Raw genomic sequence first — 17,666 nt, 5'->3', positions numbered from 1 at the left:
TGCTTTAACCCCTCCCCCGCCTGGGCGGGGAACAGATGCCTGAGGGTGACCTACATGCAGAGGCGGGGCCAAAACCAAAGCTGAACCCCAGGAGCCGTGCGAACAAAGAAGAGAAAGGGAAATCTCTCCCAGCAGCCTCAGGAGCAGCAGATTAAAGCTCCACAATCAACTTGATGAACCCTGCATCTGTGGAATACCTGAAGAGACAACAAATGTTCCCAAAACTGAGGCAGTGGACTTTGGGAGCAACTGTAGACTTGGGGTTTACTTTCTGCAACTGATTTATTTCTGATTTTTATGTTTATCTTAGTTTAGCTTTTAGTGCTTGTTTTCATTGGTGGATTTGTTTATTGGTTTGGTTGCTCTCTTCTTTTATTTTTTTAATTTTTTAAAATTTTTATTTGTTTTTATATATATATATATTTTTTTTTTCTTCCCTTTTTTTCCTTCCTTTTCTTCTGAGCCGTGTGGCTGGCAGGGACTCAGTGCTCTGGCCAGGTGTCAGGCCTGAGCCTCTGAGGTGGGAGAGCTGAGTCCAGGACATTGGACCACCAGAGACCTCCCGGTCCCACAGGATATCAATCAGTGAGAGGTCTCCCAGAGATCTCCATCTCAACACTAAGACCCAGTTCCACCCAACGCTCAGCAAGCTCCAGTGCTGGATGCTCCATGCTAAACAACTAGCAAGACAGGAACACAACCTCACCCATTAGCAGAGAGGCTGCCTAAAGTCATACTAAGTTCACAGACACCCCAAAACACACCACCAGACGTGGCCCTGCCCACCAGAGAGACAAGATCCAGGTCCACCCACCAGAACACAGGCATCAGTCCCCGCCACCAGGAAGCCTACACAAGCCACTGAACCAACCTCACCCACTGGGGAGAGACACCAAAAACAATGGGAACTATGAACCTGCAGCCTGAAAAAAGGAGACCGCAAACACAGTAAGTTAAGCAAAATGAGAAAACAGAGAAATATGCAGCAGATGAAGAAGCAAGGTAAAAACCCACCAGACCAAACAAATGAAGAGGAAATAGGCAGCCTACCTGAAAAAGAATTCAGAGTAATGATAGTAAAGATGATCCAAAATCTTGGAAATACAATGGAGAAAATAGAAGAAACATTTAACAAGGACGTAGAAGAACTAAAAAGCAAACAAAAAATGATGACCAACACAATAAATGAAATTTAAAATTCTCTAGAAGGAATCAATAGCAGAATAACTGAGGCAGAAGAATGGATAAGGGACCAGGAAGATAAAATGGTGGAAATAACTGCCTCAGGGCAGAATAAACAAAAAAGAATGAAAGGAATTGAGGACAGTCTCAGAGACATCTGGGACAACATTAAAAGCACCAACATTTGAGTTATAGGGGTCCCAGAAGAAGAATAGAAAAATAAAGCGTCTGAGAAAATACTTGAAGAGATTATAGTTGAAAGCTTCCCTAACATGGGAAAGGAAATAAGGAAATAGTCAATCAAGTCCAGGAAGCACAGAGAGTCCCATACAGGATAAATCCAAGGAAAACATGCCAAGACACTTTTCAATCAAGGTGTCAAAAATTGAATACAAAGAAAAAATATTAAAAGCAGCAAGGGAAAAGCAACAAATAACATACAAAAGAATTCCCATAAGGTTAACAGCTGATCTTTCAGCATAAACTCTGTAAACCAGAAGGGAGTGGCAGGACATATTTAAAGTGATGAAAGGGAAAAACCTACAACCAAGATTACTCTACCCAGCAAGGATCTCATTCAGATTCGATGGAGAAATTAAAACCTTTACAGATAAGCAAAAGTTAAGAGAATTCAGCACCATCAAACCAGCTTTAAAACAAATGCTAAAGTAATTTCTCTAGGCAGGAAACACAAGAGAAGGAAAAGACCTACAAAACAAATCCAAAACAAGAAAGTGGTAATAGGAACATACATATCGATAATTACCTTAAATGTAAATGGATTAAAAGCTCCAACCAAAAGACACAGACTGGCTGAATGGACACAAAAACAAGACCCGTATATGTGTTGTCTACAAGAGACCCACTTCAGACCTAGGGACACATACAGACTGAAAGTGAGGGGATGGAAAAAGATACTCCATGCAAATGGAAGTCAGAAGAAAGCTGGAGTAGCAATACTCATACCAGACAAAATAGACTTTAAATTAAAGGCTATTACAAGAGACAAAGAAGGACACTACATAATGATCAAGGGATCAATCCAAGAAGAAGATATAACAATTGTAAATATTTATGCACCCAACATTGGAGCATCTCAAGGCAAATGCTAACAACCATAATATGGTAAATCAACAGTAACACAAAAATAGTAGGGGACTTTAACACCCCGCTTTCACCAATCATCCAAAATGAAAATAAATAAGGAAACACAAGCTTTAAATGACACATTAGACCAGATGGACTTAATTGATACTTAGGACATTCCTTCCAAAAACAACAGAATACACTTTCTTCTCAAGTGCTCCTGGAACATTCTCCAGGATAGATCATATCTTGGGTCACAAATTAAGCCTCAGTAAATTTAAGAAAACTGAAATAGTCTCAAGTATCTTTTCCGACCACAATGCTATACTAGATAGTAACTACAGGAAAAAAACTGTAAAAAATATAAACACATGGAGGCTAAACAATACGGTACTAAATAACCAAGATATCACTGAAGAAATCAAAGAGGAAATCAAAAAATACCTAGAAACAAATGACAATGAAAACATGATGACCCAAAACCTATGGGATGCAGCAAAAGCAGTTCTAAGAGGGAAGTTTACAGCAATACAATCCTACCTCAAGAAATAAGGAGAGGGCTTCCCTGGTGGCGCAGTGATTGAGAGTCCACCTGCCGATGTAGGGGACACGGGTTCGTGGCCCGGTTCAGGAAGATCCCACATGCTACAGAGCGGCTGGGCCCGTGAGCCATGGTCACTGGGCCTGCGCGTCCGGAGCCTGTGCTCTGCAACGGTAGAGGCCACAACAGTGAGAGGCCCGCGTACCGCAAAAAAAAAAAAAGAAACAAGGAGAGTCTCAAATAAACAACCTAACCTTACACCTAAAGCAATTAGAGAAAGCAGAACAAAGAAGAACCCAAAGTTTTTTGTTCCTCAAACCAAAGAAGGAAAGAAATCATAAAGATCAGATCAGAAATTAATGAAAAAGACATGAAGGAAACAATAGTAAAGATCAATAAAACTAAAAGCTGGTTCTTTGAGAAGATAAACAAAATTGATAAACCATTAGCCAGACTCATCAAGAAAAAATGGAAGAGGACTCAGATCAACAAAATTAGAAATGAAAAAGGAGAAGTAACAACTGACACTGCAGAAATACAAAAGATCATGAGAGACTGCTACAAGCAACTACTGTATGTCATTTAAGGGACAACCTGGAAGAAATGGACACATTCTTAGAAATGCACAACCTCCCGAAACTGAACCAGGAAGAAATAGAAAATATGAACAGACCAATCACAAGCACTGAAATTGAAACTGTGATTAAAAATCTTCCAACAAACAAAAGCCCAGGACCAGATGGCTTCACAGGAGAATTCTATCAAACATTTAGAGAAGAGCTAACCCCTATCCTTCTCAAACTCTTCCAAAATACAACAGAGGGAGGAACACTCCCAAACTCATTCTATGAGGCCACCATCACCCTGATACCAAACCCAGATAAAGATATCACAAAGAGAGAAAACTACAGGCCAATATCACTGATGAACATAGATGCAAAAATCCTCAACAAAATACTAGCAAACAGAATCCAACAGCACATTAAAAGGATCATACACCATGATCAAGTAGGGTTTATCCCAGGAATGCAAGATTCTTCAATATATGCAAATCAATCAATGTGATACACCATATTAACAAACTGAAGGCAAAAACCACATGATCATCTCAATCAATGCAGAGAAAGCTTTCGACAAATTTCAACACCGATTTATGATAAAAACCATGCAGAAAGTAGGCAGAGGGAACTTTCCGCAACATAATAAAGGCCATATATGACCAACCCACAGCCAACATCGTCCTCAATGGTGAAAAACTGAAACCATTCCCACTAAGATCAGGAACAAGACAAGGTTGCCCACTCTCACCACTGTTATTCAACATAGTTTGGGAAGTTTTAGCCACAGCAATCAGAGAAGAAAAAGAAATAAAAGGAATCCAAATTGGAAAAGAAGAAGTAAAGCTGTCACTGTTTGCAGATGACATGATACTATACATAGAGAATCCTAAAGATGCTACCAGAAAACTACTAGAGCTAATCAATGAATTTGGTAAAGTAGCAGGATACAAAATTAATGCATAGAAATCTCTTGCATTCCTATACACTAATGATGAAAAATCTGAAAGTGAAATTAAGAAAACACTCCCATTTACCACTGCAACAAAAAGAATAAAATATCTAGGAATAAGCCTACCTAAGGAGAGAAAAGACCTGTATGCAGAAAATTATAAGACACTGATGAAAGAAATTAAAGATGATACAAATAGATGGAGAGATATACCATGTTCTTGGATTGGAAGAATCAACATTGTGAAAATGACTCTACTACCTAAAGCAATCTACAGATTTAATGCAATCCCTATCAAACTACCACTGGCATTTTTCACAGAACTGGAACACAAAATTTCAGAATTTGTATGGAAACACAAAAGACCCCGAATAGCCAAAGCACTCTTGAGAATGAAAAATGGAGCTGGAGGAATCAGGCTCCCTGACTTCAGACTATACTACAAAGCTATAGTAATCAAGATAGTACAGTACTGGCACAAAAACAGAAATATAGATCAAGGGAACAGGATAGAAAGCCCAGAGATAAAGCCATACACATATGGTCACCTTATCTTTGATAAAGGAGACAAGAATATACAGTGGAGAAAAAACAGCCTCTTCAATAAGTGGTGCTGGGAAAACTGGACGGGTACATGTAAAAGTGTGAAATTAGAACACTCCCTAACATCATACACGTAAATAAACTCAAAGTGGATTAAAGACCTAAATGTAAGGCCAGACACTATCAAACTCTTAGAGGAAAACATAGGCAGAACACTCTATGACATAAATCACAGCAAGATCCTTTCTGACCCACCTCCCAGACAAATGGAAATAAAAACAAAAATAAACAAATGGGACCTAATGAAACTTAAAAGCTTTTGCACAGCAAAGGAAACCATAAACAAGACCAAAAGACAACCCTCACAATGGAAGAAAATATTTGCAAATGAAGCAACTGACAAAGGATTAATCTCCAAAATTTACAAGCAGCTCATGCAGCTCAATATCAAAAAAACAAACAACTCAATCCAAAAATGGGCCGAAGACCTAAATAGACATTTCTCCAAAGAAGATATACAGATTGTCAACAAACACATGAAAGAATGCTCAACATCATTAATCATTAGGAAATGCAAATCAAAACTACAATGAGATATCATTTCACACTGGTCAGAATGGCCATCATCAAAAAATCTAGAAACAGTAAATGCTGGAGAGGGTGTGGAGAAAAGGGAACACTCTTGCATTGCTGGGGGGAATGTAAATGGATACAGCCACTATGGAGAACAGTATGGAGGTTCCTTAAAAAACTAAAAATAGAACTACCATATGACCCAGCAATCCCACTACTGGGAATATACCCTGAGAAAACCATAATTCAAAAAGAGTCATGTACCAAAATATTCATTGCAGCTCTATTTACAGTAGCCAGGACATGGAAGCAACCTAAGTGTCCATCAACAGATGAATGGATAAAGAAGATGTGGTACATATATACAATGGAATATTACTCAGCCATAAAAAGAAACGAAATTGAGTTATTTGTAGTGAGGTGGATGGACCTAGAGTCTGTCATACAGAGTGAAGTCAGTAAGAGAAAAACAAATACCGTATTCTAACACATATATATGGACTCCAAGAAGAAAAAAAAAAGGAAGGTCATGAAGAACCTAGGGGCAAGACAGGAATAAAGACACAGACCTACTAGAGAATGGACTTGAGGATATGGGGAGGGGGAAGGGTAAGCTGTGACAAAGTGAGAGAGTGGCATGGACATATATACACTACCAAACATAAAATAGATAGCTAGTGGGAAGCAGCCTCATAGCACAGGGATATCAGCTCGGTGCTTTGTGACCACCTAGAGGGGTGGGATAGGGAGGGTGGGAGGGAGGGAGAGGCAAGGGGGAAGAGATATGGTAACATATGTATATGTATAACTGATTCACTTTGTTATGAAGCAGAAACTAACACACCATTGTAAAGCAATTATACTCCAATAAAGAGGTTTAAATAAATAAATAAATAAATTACTATCTTGAATACACCCATTTTATAAAGCAAAATGGACTCCAACCCAAGAATGTGAATATAAAATATTTTGTCCCATTGTAGTAATGAAAATCACGTAAGGTCTCAAAATTTATAGCTGTGATAAAATATAGACAGTAGCAAAGGAAAACTCTGTCTGATCTGTAATAATGTCAAACTCATTTAAGGAGGGATATAGTTATCAATATATAAGCACCACTTTCATTCTCTATTATGCCAATCTCTTTTCTTATATACTTTTCCCTCTCTTGTCTTACCAGTCCTGCAATCACATATATGATAATTGGCCAAGCAATGCATCTTTGCTATAAGCTTGGTGAAAAAGCAAAACATATGAGCTAAGTACACTAAAGAAAGGGTAAAATTGATAGCAACAAAAGCCTAAAAACATGATTTCCTTGGTGGAAAGTTGTTCAAAGTCAATTTCACACAAATTTTCTTTCCAACCACAAAGGAATCAAGAGTAATAATCATTATTAGTGTTGTTGTTTCCCAATATTTAGTAAGACAGTGTATAAAATCTAAGTGCCTTGAAGAAACCACCAGAAATTTAAGACTTAAGGGCTCAGGAACAATAGTATTAAAAGAAGTCAGAGCAATATTCTTCTTAGAGTCATACTTTAATATGAATATAACATTAATGATGAAACTGCATTTAGTCTAGTCCCTTAGAAAATTTAGTAATAACAATATTCCTGTGTTTTAAAGGGAAGAATTTAGTAGTGTTAGGCAGAGGAGTAAAATCTTACCTTGAGGTTACAGAAACATTTAATCATCTTGATTCTCTCCTACTCCGCTATAATATATATTACATTAATTAGATGTATATTCCTATCTATTTTTGAAAATGCGATTTTTAAGACATTTTCCACATTTTGTTATATCAAAACAAGCAGACCATTCATTTATATGGATTCAGAATAGGACAAGCCTAGTTATCATCCATAGCATTATGTTACTATATTTGACAAGGACGGAAGCTTGTGTATGTAGCATGCCTACACCTGTAATAAAAGTAGATTAGATTAATTTGTTCCTAATTCAAATTTGATTCCATTTGAACAAAATTCCAAGTCATATGGCTCAGAACAAAGTCTATATTTGACTTCCACAATTTAAAAAGACATTGACAAAATGAAAAGTAGTTGAGGAAATCCCCAACTGTATATTTAGACCTAGTTCATTTTCATCAAGATCAAGATGTTATTTTCCAGACCGAGTTAAAGAATGAGTTTTCACCAGGGTCCAGCTAATATTTATTTTCTCTAAGGACTAAAAGAGAAAAAATTGGAACCTGATTCATGATGATTCAGATTAGAAAAAATAGAAAATGTTTTGAAATTTCAGTTATTAACTATCACAGTGAATATTATTGAGGCTGTGAATTTCCTTTGCATATGTTAAGATTGGCCTCCTTCTATCATCCGTGTGGGATAACATATGCAGCTTTAGCTGCCAGAAGTTGTGCAGTGAAAATAGCTACATTTAACATTGTGGTGTGATAATACACACTATAGATGAGGATTCTGCATGGACCTTTGTTTTTTTGTTAATAAAGTAGATTCAAATTTTATTTTTAGTGTGAAATAATTAGAGAGATTTATGGAGTCATCTATCCTAGTCAGTTTGTTCTCTTTATTATATAATGGGTTAAAAAGAAAGTTTAATCTTTAAAAAAAATCCTCTAAGAATTCAAGATTTGCATGCATCTTGTTGTGGTGATCTGTAGCTTTTGTGTACCCGGCAGTCTATGGTTATAATTTAAAAAAAAAAAAAAAAAAGCAGTATACAGATGAACCTGAACCATAAATTATTTAACATATTGTAAAGTTTGTAAATGTATGTTTTAGGAATGTTCTGTATAAGTTCTCAAAGAAAATCAAAGGTGAACTCATATAACTAGTTTTTGTACATTTACACGAAAAATAGCACGTTACACATTGCAGCTTATCAATCACTTGTCTGCAGTTACACTCAACATGCTCCTGGATATTTCATTGCACTGGTTGTACATGTAATTGCTGTTATTTTTACAACAGCCATGCAGCACCCCAGAGGCTGAATTCAGGAAATGAAATTGAAGCTTATTGAAATTTGAGGAACGACTGTCCAGTAATATAAAGAAACAAGAAAATAAGTTGATTTTGCCCCTTATAAATGAACAAAATTGATTAGTAAATGAGCCAAGTTGTCCTTCAATTCTGTATCAAATGTCCAGTGAAAGTTCTGATTACTAAAGTCTATGCAATTAAAATATTATAAACCCCTTGTTACACGGGTACACTATCAAAACATTTACCTCAATGTTATTTCAACAATAAGCATAATTAACAATGTTATAGCTCTGAGGTTTTATGTAGACATTAAAAATGCCTATAACAAAAATTAAAAAAAAACAAGGACTTTTTCAGTACCAATAATTAACCAAGTTTTTGCAAGTTAAAGATAAATGTACAATTTTAAGTTAAATGGCAAACTAATATGGCTACTGATTCTCTTCCTCAAAGCTTAACCTGAGAGAGGTTCTAGAAACAAGAGAGGTTTATAATCTTGTAACCTAACAGAAAAACTCTGATAACACAGTTATAAAATGAGTGTAACTGTGTTCCGATAAGACTTCATTTATGGACACTTTCATTTAAATTTCATATAATTTTCATGTGTCATAAAATACTATTCTTCACTTAATTTTTTAACTATTTAAAAATGTAAAAAATATTCTTAACTTGTAGGCTGTAGAAGAACAAGCAGCAGGCAAGATTTGCCAATGGGCTGTAGTATGCTCATCCCTAAGCCAAAAGGAAAAAGACCGGGTCTAAGGAGTCTTCCAAAAGTCATCAGGAATGACTGAGGAAGAAAGAATTAGAAAAAAGTTGAGATATGAAGTAAAAAATTATGTAATCTAAGTACCCAATTATTTATTTAAATATATATCTAAAATTCACACAGTGACCACCTCTAGAGGTAGGAATTTAGGGTACTTTTATTTTTTTTCTTCTCTATTTTTCTAAAATCCCCATAATGAACATGTTATGTTTTTATTATTAGAAAATAAATCACTTTAAATCTGGAGGGAAAAAAGAAAAACAAAAAATCCTCCAAGAGCCTGATGTTCAAAATGATTGCTAGGAAAATCAGGGTCACTACCTGATATATTGTTACAGAAATAAATTAACCTGAAAGTGATTTATTCATTACAAAGTTTTATCTTTTATTTTGTAATAACATGAAGACTTTGACAACTTAGATTTTACTATATCCCTTTTCCTTATGCTCAAGGGAACAAATGTATTTGCCCAACTATCCCTTGAAGAGATTATGCTAGTTTGTACTTCTACCAACAGTATCATTCAGTTCCTTTGTAATAAAATACATTTCATATCATCCTCTAAATTCTCCAGCTCCCTTCCTCATCTTAGAGTCTTTATTCAGTGTTTCAAACTGCCTTGCCCAGCACTCTCACAGACCTGGGTTCAGCTTCTTCCTCTATAACTTAGTAACCTTAATGCCTTTAATAATCAGTTTCCTTGCCTGTAAAATGGGAATAATAGTTCTTGCCTCATAGGACAGTTGTGAAGATTAAATGAGATATTGAATGTAAATCTATGTGCACATAGGAAGCACTCAATAAGAATGACAGTCATGACTAGCTTTTTAAAAATTGTGATAAAATACACATAACATAAAATTTACCATTCTAACCAATTTTAAATATACAGGTCATTAAGTACATTCACACTGTTATGCAACCAACCACCATCCATTTCCAGAAGTCTTTTTCAATTTCCAAACTGCAACCGCATACCCACTAAACACTAACTCCCCATTCTCTCTTCCCCACCAGCCCCAACAATCCCCATTCTACTTTCTGTCTCTATGAATCTGACCACTTGAGGGACCTCATATAAGTGGACTCATACAGTATTTGTCCTTTTGTGACGGGCTTATTCCATTTAGCATAATGTTTTCAAGGTTCATTACTAGCTTTCAAGAAACTATTTTCTATGAATATTTTTCCAAGAAAAATTAAATATTGACCTCTCCTAATAAGTACTATAAAATTAAAAACCTACAGTGTTATATTGAAGTGAGGCATTTCCTCTAATAACTATTAATATTTTCAGAGAATTAAATGTTACCTATACCTGACATCCATTCACAATGGACTGGAAACCGGAGCCACAGAGCCTATTAACAGTGACAGCTGGGGTCTCTTTTGGGATTCCCACACGCAAACCAACATGTCTTGCCAAGTATATAGCATCTGAAGAAGTCTGGAACAGAGGGAAAGAAAAAGAATTTCCTCTATATATCTAGGAATTAAGAAGAAGGACACAATATAGTAAAATGTTTACAATTTTTCAAAAATTATAAATTATATGGCTCTAAGGTAGGACACAATGCATACAGGTACAGCATATTTTATATAATACGTGTTAATGATTTGAATAAAAACTGTAATTCGGCCAACTCGATTTTAAACAAAGTATGAGAAATCCTTATATTAAAATCTCAGTAGAACACAGAATTTCATAACAATTAGAACTGTTTAAAAATGGAACACGCTATCTCGAAGTAGTATGTTCTTTAACAGAGGAAGCATGAGAGGCTATGGTTCTCAACCTTGGCTGCACAGTGGAATAACCGAGGAAGCTTTATTAACACAGTGATGCTCAAGCTCCTAACCAAACCAATTAAACCAGAAAGGCTGGAGGTGGCCACAGGCATCAGTAGTTACTTTTAATAGCACCCAGGTGATTGTAATGTGTAACCAAGGCTGAGGCTGGCTGACTTAGGAAGGGGAAAGATGAACAATGGTCAGGAGAATAAGAGGTGGGACTAGACTACTGCTTCCCAAACTTTAAAATGCATACTGGGGCATCTTGTTAAAATGTAGGTTCTCAGTAAATAGGTCTAGGACTACCTGAGATTCTGCATTTCTAACCACTGCCCTGGTGAGGCCAATGTTGCTGGTCCAAGGACCACACACTTTGAGTAAGAAGGGATGAAACAACTTTTTTTTTCTTTTTAACAATAACAACAGCTTCTATTGTAGAGAAAGCTAAAGCAAATTTGATAAAATGTAAAGTTACAAGAATAGTACAATGAACACCCTAAAGTTACCTTGATGGACCAATTCTTTACGTTTTATCAAATTTGCTTTAGCTCTCTCTACAATAAAGGTACCTTAGTGCCTTTAACACCAAGAACCTTAACACCTCTCAAAATAGGCAGGACATAAATATATAAGTTCAAAGTATAGTCGATTCTTATTATGTGTAGATTATATACTTGCAAATTCACCTACTTGCTAAAATTTATTTGTAACCCCCAAGATCAATACTTGCAGCACTTTTGTGGTCATTTGCAGACATGTGCAGAGAGGAGAAAAATTTTAGCTGCCTGATATGCACGTTCCTAGCTAAGGATGAACAAGGGGACACTCTGCCTTCTTGCTTCAGCTCTCATCCTAGAAATAGTGATCTTCCTGCAGTCTATTTAGTTTTATGCATTTTTGTGCTTCTTGTGGGTGATTTTACTGTTTAAAATGGCCCCCAAGTAATAATGCTGAAGTCCTTGCTCTCCAGTATCCCTAAGTGCAAGAAGGCAGTGACGTGCCTCACAGAGAAAATATGTGTTAGATAAACTTCATTCAGGCATGAGTGATAGTGCTGTTGGCTGTGAGTTTAATGCTAATGAATCAACAATATATATTAAATACGGTGTCCTTAAATAGAAACATATATAAAACAAGGTTATGTACTGATCAGTTAACAAAAATGTTGTGACCGGAGGCTCACAGGAACCTCACCCTGTCGTTTCCCCTGGGAGCAGTGGTTCAATAGTTGCTAATTCGGTGTACACGGCATCTATATAAAACATAACTACTGTGAATAACGAGAATTGACTACCATGAACAGTTGTGTGCCAATAAATTAGATAATTTAGGTAAAGAGGACAAGTGCCTAGAAAGACACAAACTACCAAACCCAACTCAAAGAAAAATAGACAATATGAATAGACCTATAACAAGTGAAGACTGAATTAATTAGTAATCAAAACACCACTCAACAAAAAAGCCCAGACTGGCTTCATTACTGAATTCTACCAAACATTTAAAGAAGCATTAATACCAATTATTCACAAACTCTTCCTAAAAAATAGAAAAGGATCACTTCCCAACTCATCATGAAGCCAGAATTATCCTGATATCAAAACCAGACAAAGACATCACAAAAAAGTACAGATTAATATCTCTTATGAATATGGATATAAAAATCTCCAACAAAATACTAGCAAACAGAATTCAGCAATGTACGAAAAGAATTATATGCCATGACCAGTGTAAGGGTCATCCAGAAATGTAAGGTTGTTTCATCACCTGAAAGTCAATTAATATATCACGTTGTATCAACAGAATAAAAAACAAAAATCATACGATCATCTCAATTGACATAGAAAAAGCACTTGACAAAATCCAACACCTTTTCATGATAAAAACATTCAATAACCTAGGAAAAGAAGAGAACTTCCTCAACCTGATAAAGGGCATCTAGAAAAACCCATATAATCATACTTAATGGTAAAAGACTGGATGCTTTCCCCACAATATCAGGAACAAGACAGAGATATCCATTTTTTGTCTCTTTCATTCAACATCAGAGGTTCTAGACAGAGCAATTAGGTAAGAAAAATAAATACATAAATAAAAGAAATCCAGATTGGAAAGAAAGAAACATAACTATTTCTACTCTCAGATGACATAATGTTATATATAAAAAATCCTAAGTAATCAACTAGAAAACGATTAGAAGTAATAAATGAGTTCAAGGTTTCAGGATATAAAATTAATATATAGAAATCAATTGCATTTCTTTTTTTGAAAAATCAGCTGCATTTCTATACACTTGCAATGAACAATCTGAAAATGAAATAAGAAAACAATTCCATTCACAATAGCATCTAAAAGAATAAAATACTTAAGAATAAATTTAACAAAAGAAGTGCAAAACATATTCTGACAACTCTAAGACATTGTTGAAAAAATTAAAGAGGATTTATACAAGTGAAAAAACATGCCATGTTCATGGCAATATTCCTTCAATTGACCTACAGATTCAAAACAATCTCCATCAGAATCTTAGCTGACTTATTTGTAGAAATGGGTGAACAGATTCTAAAATTATCAAACTGCAGGAGACCCAGAATAGCCAAAACAACTTTGAAATGAATAACTAAGTAGGAGGACTCACATTTCTTGATTTCAAAACTTACAAAGAAGCAATGATGATCGAGACAGTGTGGAACTGACATAAAAAGGATAGACATATAGATCAGTGGAAGAGAACTGGGAGTCCAAAAATAAAATCATGTGTCTATGGTCAACTGATTTTCCATAACAGTGCCAAGACCATCCAATGGGAGAAAGAATAGTCTTTTCAACAAATAGTGCTAGAACAACTGGATAGCCACATGCAGAAGAATGAATTTGGACCTGTACCTCAAAACATATATAAACATTAAATCAAAATAAATCAAAGGCCTAAATGTAAGAGCTAAAACTATAAAACTTAGAAGAAAACATAGGGATAAGTCTTCACGACCTTAGATATGGAAATGGATTCTTAGATAATGACACCAAAAGCCTGAGCAACAACAACTGAAATTGGGCTTCATCAAAATTAAAAATTTTCATACTCCAGAAGATACTATTAAGAAATGAAAAGATAGCAAAGTATAGAAAAATATTTACAAATCATGTATCTGTTAAGGGACTCATATCTAGGATATATAAAGAACACTTATGACTCAATAATAAAAAGACAAATAACCCAATTAAAAAATGAGAAAAGGATATGAATTAGACACTCTCCAAGAAGATACGGCAATGGCAACAAGCTAATGAAAAGTTGTTCACATCATCAGTCATCAGGGAAAGGCAAATTAAAACCACAATGAGATACTACTTCATATTCACTAGAATGGCTATAATAAAAAGACACACAATAACAAGTGTTGACAAGGATGTGGCAAAAGTGGAACCTTCATACACTGTAGGTATGAACGTAAAATGTTTCAGCTGCTTTGGAAAACAGTCTGAAAGTTTCTGAAACAATTAAATGTAGAGATACCATATAGCCTAGCAATTACACTCATAGGTATACACCCAAGGGAAATAAAAACCTATGTCCACACAAAAACTTGTACTTGATGTTCAAAGCAGCATTATTCACAAGGGACAACTGTGCACCTTTTTCTGAGCCTTATCCCAGCTCTAAGAGCTGAAAGCGCTCAGCGCAGGAGGTGGCAGTAGCCTCAGGTCTTCTCAGCCTGCCTCACCCTTCTCAGTCTGGAACCACCTTAACGAGTCAGGAGAACAGTGATTAGGGCCCCAGTACTGTCAGTGGCAATGCACTCAGTGTAGAGCCTCCGTCCCACCAATGAGATCTGGGAAGAGTAAGACAGTCCCCACTTCATGGCCACACTTTGAAGGAATATTCAGCTTTCAATTACTGCAAATGAATCATCTATTTTGTACACCATACATAGCAAGGTAGAGGGTAAAGGAGCTTCTCATTTCCCACAAAACACTGACCAAGCTCCTACTGTGTGTAAGAAATGATGGGAGATGTGTTGCATTGCTTGGGTTTGCTACCCTCCTTGGTGGCACACAGAGAGAACCAATTTACTTCAAATAAGTCAAAGAGATTAATTTGCTATTTAAGAAGCAATAAAATGTATCCCAAGTCCCAGACAGATCCCAGATAGATATATAGTTTATGAATATATGTTCTTTTGAATTATATATGTCCTTTTGAATTATATATGCCATTGCTTCTGGAGTCAGAGGACTCCTCAAATTATGAATACCTTCAACTATTATTAACTAGTACACCACTACAACACGTTAAAGGAATTATTTTTAGAAACTGATAAAAGAAAGCAATAGGAATGAAATGTCCCTTCAGCCCTACTAACCTGTATGACGTTGCCTACAACGACACTGTCAATAGTTTCAGGTGAGACTTTGCCAGCAGACAAGGCAGCCCTGGCAGCAGATTCAGCCAAGTCAGTAGCTGTGAAGTCTTTCAGAAGACCTCCGTAAGCCCCAAAGGGTGTCCGCTTAGCAGCAACGATGAACACACCTATTGCAAAGAGGAGAGGTTTATGAGCAGCTACAGGTTAGTCAGTGTCCCTAACATGCTTTAAATAATTTCATTGTGAACCTTATTGTAAAGTACAATTTTCAATTAAATAACTAAAAATCTTTGTCACATAATAATACATAGAATGGGTCACACTCACAGCAGCAGTACTAAAAGTTATCATTTTGATCAATACCTACATGCTGGTACCAAGAACTGCACTGCAGGCTACCATGTAAATCCATTTTGGCTAGATGACACTCTTATAATCTGATGATTTGCAATGCTAGAAACATTTGTTTAAAACGAAAGGCTTCTTCTATTTGCTGGAGTATATTGCCTGGTCATAGAATCAAAGAATCTCCCACTAGAAGGTACCTTAAGGTTGTTTGAGGCCAACCACTCATCCTATAAGAACATCCTCTAGAATATTCCTGACAAGAGGTCCTCTCTAACTTCTGCTAAAGAACTTTCAGTAAGAAGGCATGCCCAATTGTGTGAAGCAGTGTGCCCGTGAATAGGCAACATAACCTAACGATTTTTTTTCTCATACTGAGCTGGGCTTGGCTTACCAAGTGTTCCATCTACCAATCGTAGTTCTATCCAAATGCATTCCAAACTCAGACAGATTATATAGCTTCTAGAACATACACTGCTTTGAATTTGTATTACATATGTCACTGCTTCTAGAGTCAGAGGATGACTCAAATTACAAATTTCAAATAATGTGAACTATTATATTTTACTCTTAGAATAAAATGAGCATAACAGATAAAACAGATGACCCTTATCATGGGTAGCCCCTCCAGTATCTGGAGTCAGCTAACCTGTAAAATTCCCCAGACCTAATGACTCTTTTCCCAAATACACAAAAAGCATTCTTTCAACAGTTCTTTATTTAACATTAATTCTGGTTGTTTTTCCCTAAAGACACTCTCATTTGCTAATATCCTATTATAACGTGTCAGTTAGAATGTAACAAAGTTTCCTACATCTGACCTAACCACAAAGGATACAGAGGAATTATCTATACATCTATTACTGCAAAGACTACAAATTTGCAGTATCACTATTGGTTCGATTGGTGTCCCTGTACAGATAAATACAAATTGTCCCTTCCCAAGGCACTCTACTGCCACCTGCCAATATATATATATATATGGTTAACAAATCTACAATGACTATGATATGAGTGGCACCCACTAGAGTTGTGAAATGCAAAGCCTGCATACTGGGGAACAACATCGGTTACAGCAGCTTCATCACACTAACATTTATTAGGCACCTACTGAGTACTAGACATCTCATCACTTGTCATATAGTATCTAATCTTCCCAACAACTCTGCAAGGTAAATATTACAGTTAACATACAGGGGCACTTCCTGTATGATGGACTTCATGCTTGATGCTTCGTATACACTAACTAAATTTTCCCAAAGACAATCTGAGCACACATTTCCACATCTTGCCAAGAAACTGAGGGACTTTTAACAATGGGTTTGTACCCAGATATTGACCTATAATTGAGACCATGCAAACATTATACCACTATTGTTATCTGGGTACAATTCTCCTGTTTATGTTAGAGATCTCTTTCCATGGAACAAACGAAATCTATCCTAAAAAAAATTCCAGCTTCTTCTTTCATTCCTACTTTGAGAAATTTACAGTCTAAAAGAATGTTAGGAGCAACATATATAACTATACTTTAGAACAGATCCAATCAGTTCTTTACAGATAAAATATTCAGATACTTACAAAATGCCATAAATATTGGTCTGGTGCACTACAAATGTTTTCCTCTGAGATGGGTTATTCTGGGCCACTATGCCTTCCTGTAAACATCCTCTAATCCTCCTTGATTAATAGTCTCTGCCTATTTTTACACTGGTGTTTGCTTTATTTCATTTTTCTTTCCCCTTTGCTTGCCTTCTTCCTGATTTTGGTACAGTCCTGCTCTGGTCATCGCCTAGTATGCTCCTATTTGACCAACTCTCCAGTAGACACTGACGATATATAAGAATGGCTTCCTCAAGTCCTTGGAGAATGAACAAAAGTAGGCAGATGTAGAGTAGATATGGGAAAAGGGAATAACACAGGGTGAGTGTCCAAGTTATTTATAACCTCTATATTGAAGGCCAGCAGCCCACGCTAAATGGAATGGT

General features: G+C 36.1%; 1 protein-coding gene across 1 annotated transcript in view; it reads right to left on the bottom strand.

Moving 5' to 3' along the window:
• The window catches only part of ACAA2 (acetyl-CoA acyltransferase 2), a 45,766-nt gene that overhangs the window by 22,099 nt on the left and 6,001 nt on the right, over positions 1-17,666 (bottom strand). Inside the window, exons 2-3 of the mRNA XM_082853628.1 lie at positions 15,334-15,500; positions 10,500-10,628 (exon numbers count right to left, since the gene is read on the bottom strand). Coding sequence (XP_082709754.1) covers positions 10,500-10,628; positions 15,334-15,500 — 296 coding nt within the window. The remainder of the gene's footprint in view (positions 1-10,499; positions 10,629-15,333; positions 15,501-17,666) is intronic.

This window comes from Leucopleurus acutus (genome assembly GCF_964270905.1).
Source record: "Leucopleurus acutus genome assembly, chromosome: 13".
Taxonomy (NCBI): Eukaryota; Metazoa; Chordata; class Mammalia; order Artiodactyla; family Delphinidae; genus Leucopleurus; species Leucopleurus acutus.
This window is presented reverse-complemented; position numbering and strand designations above follow the sequence as displayed.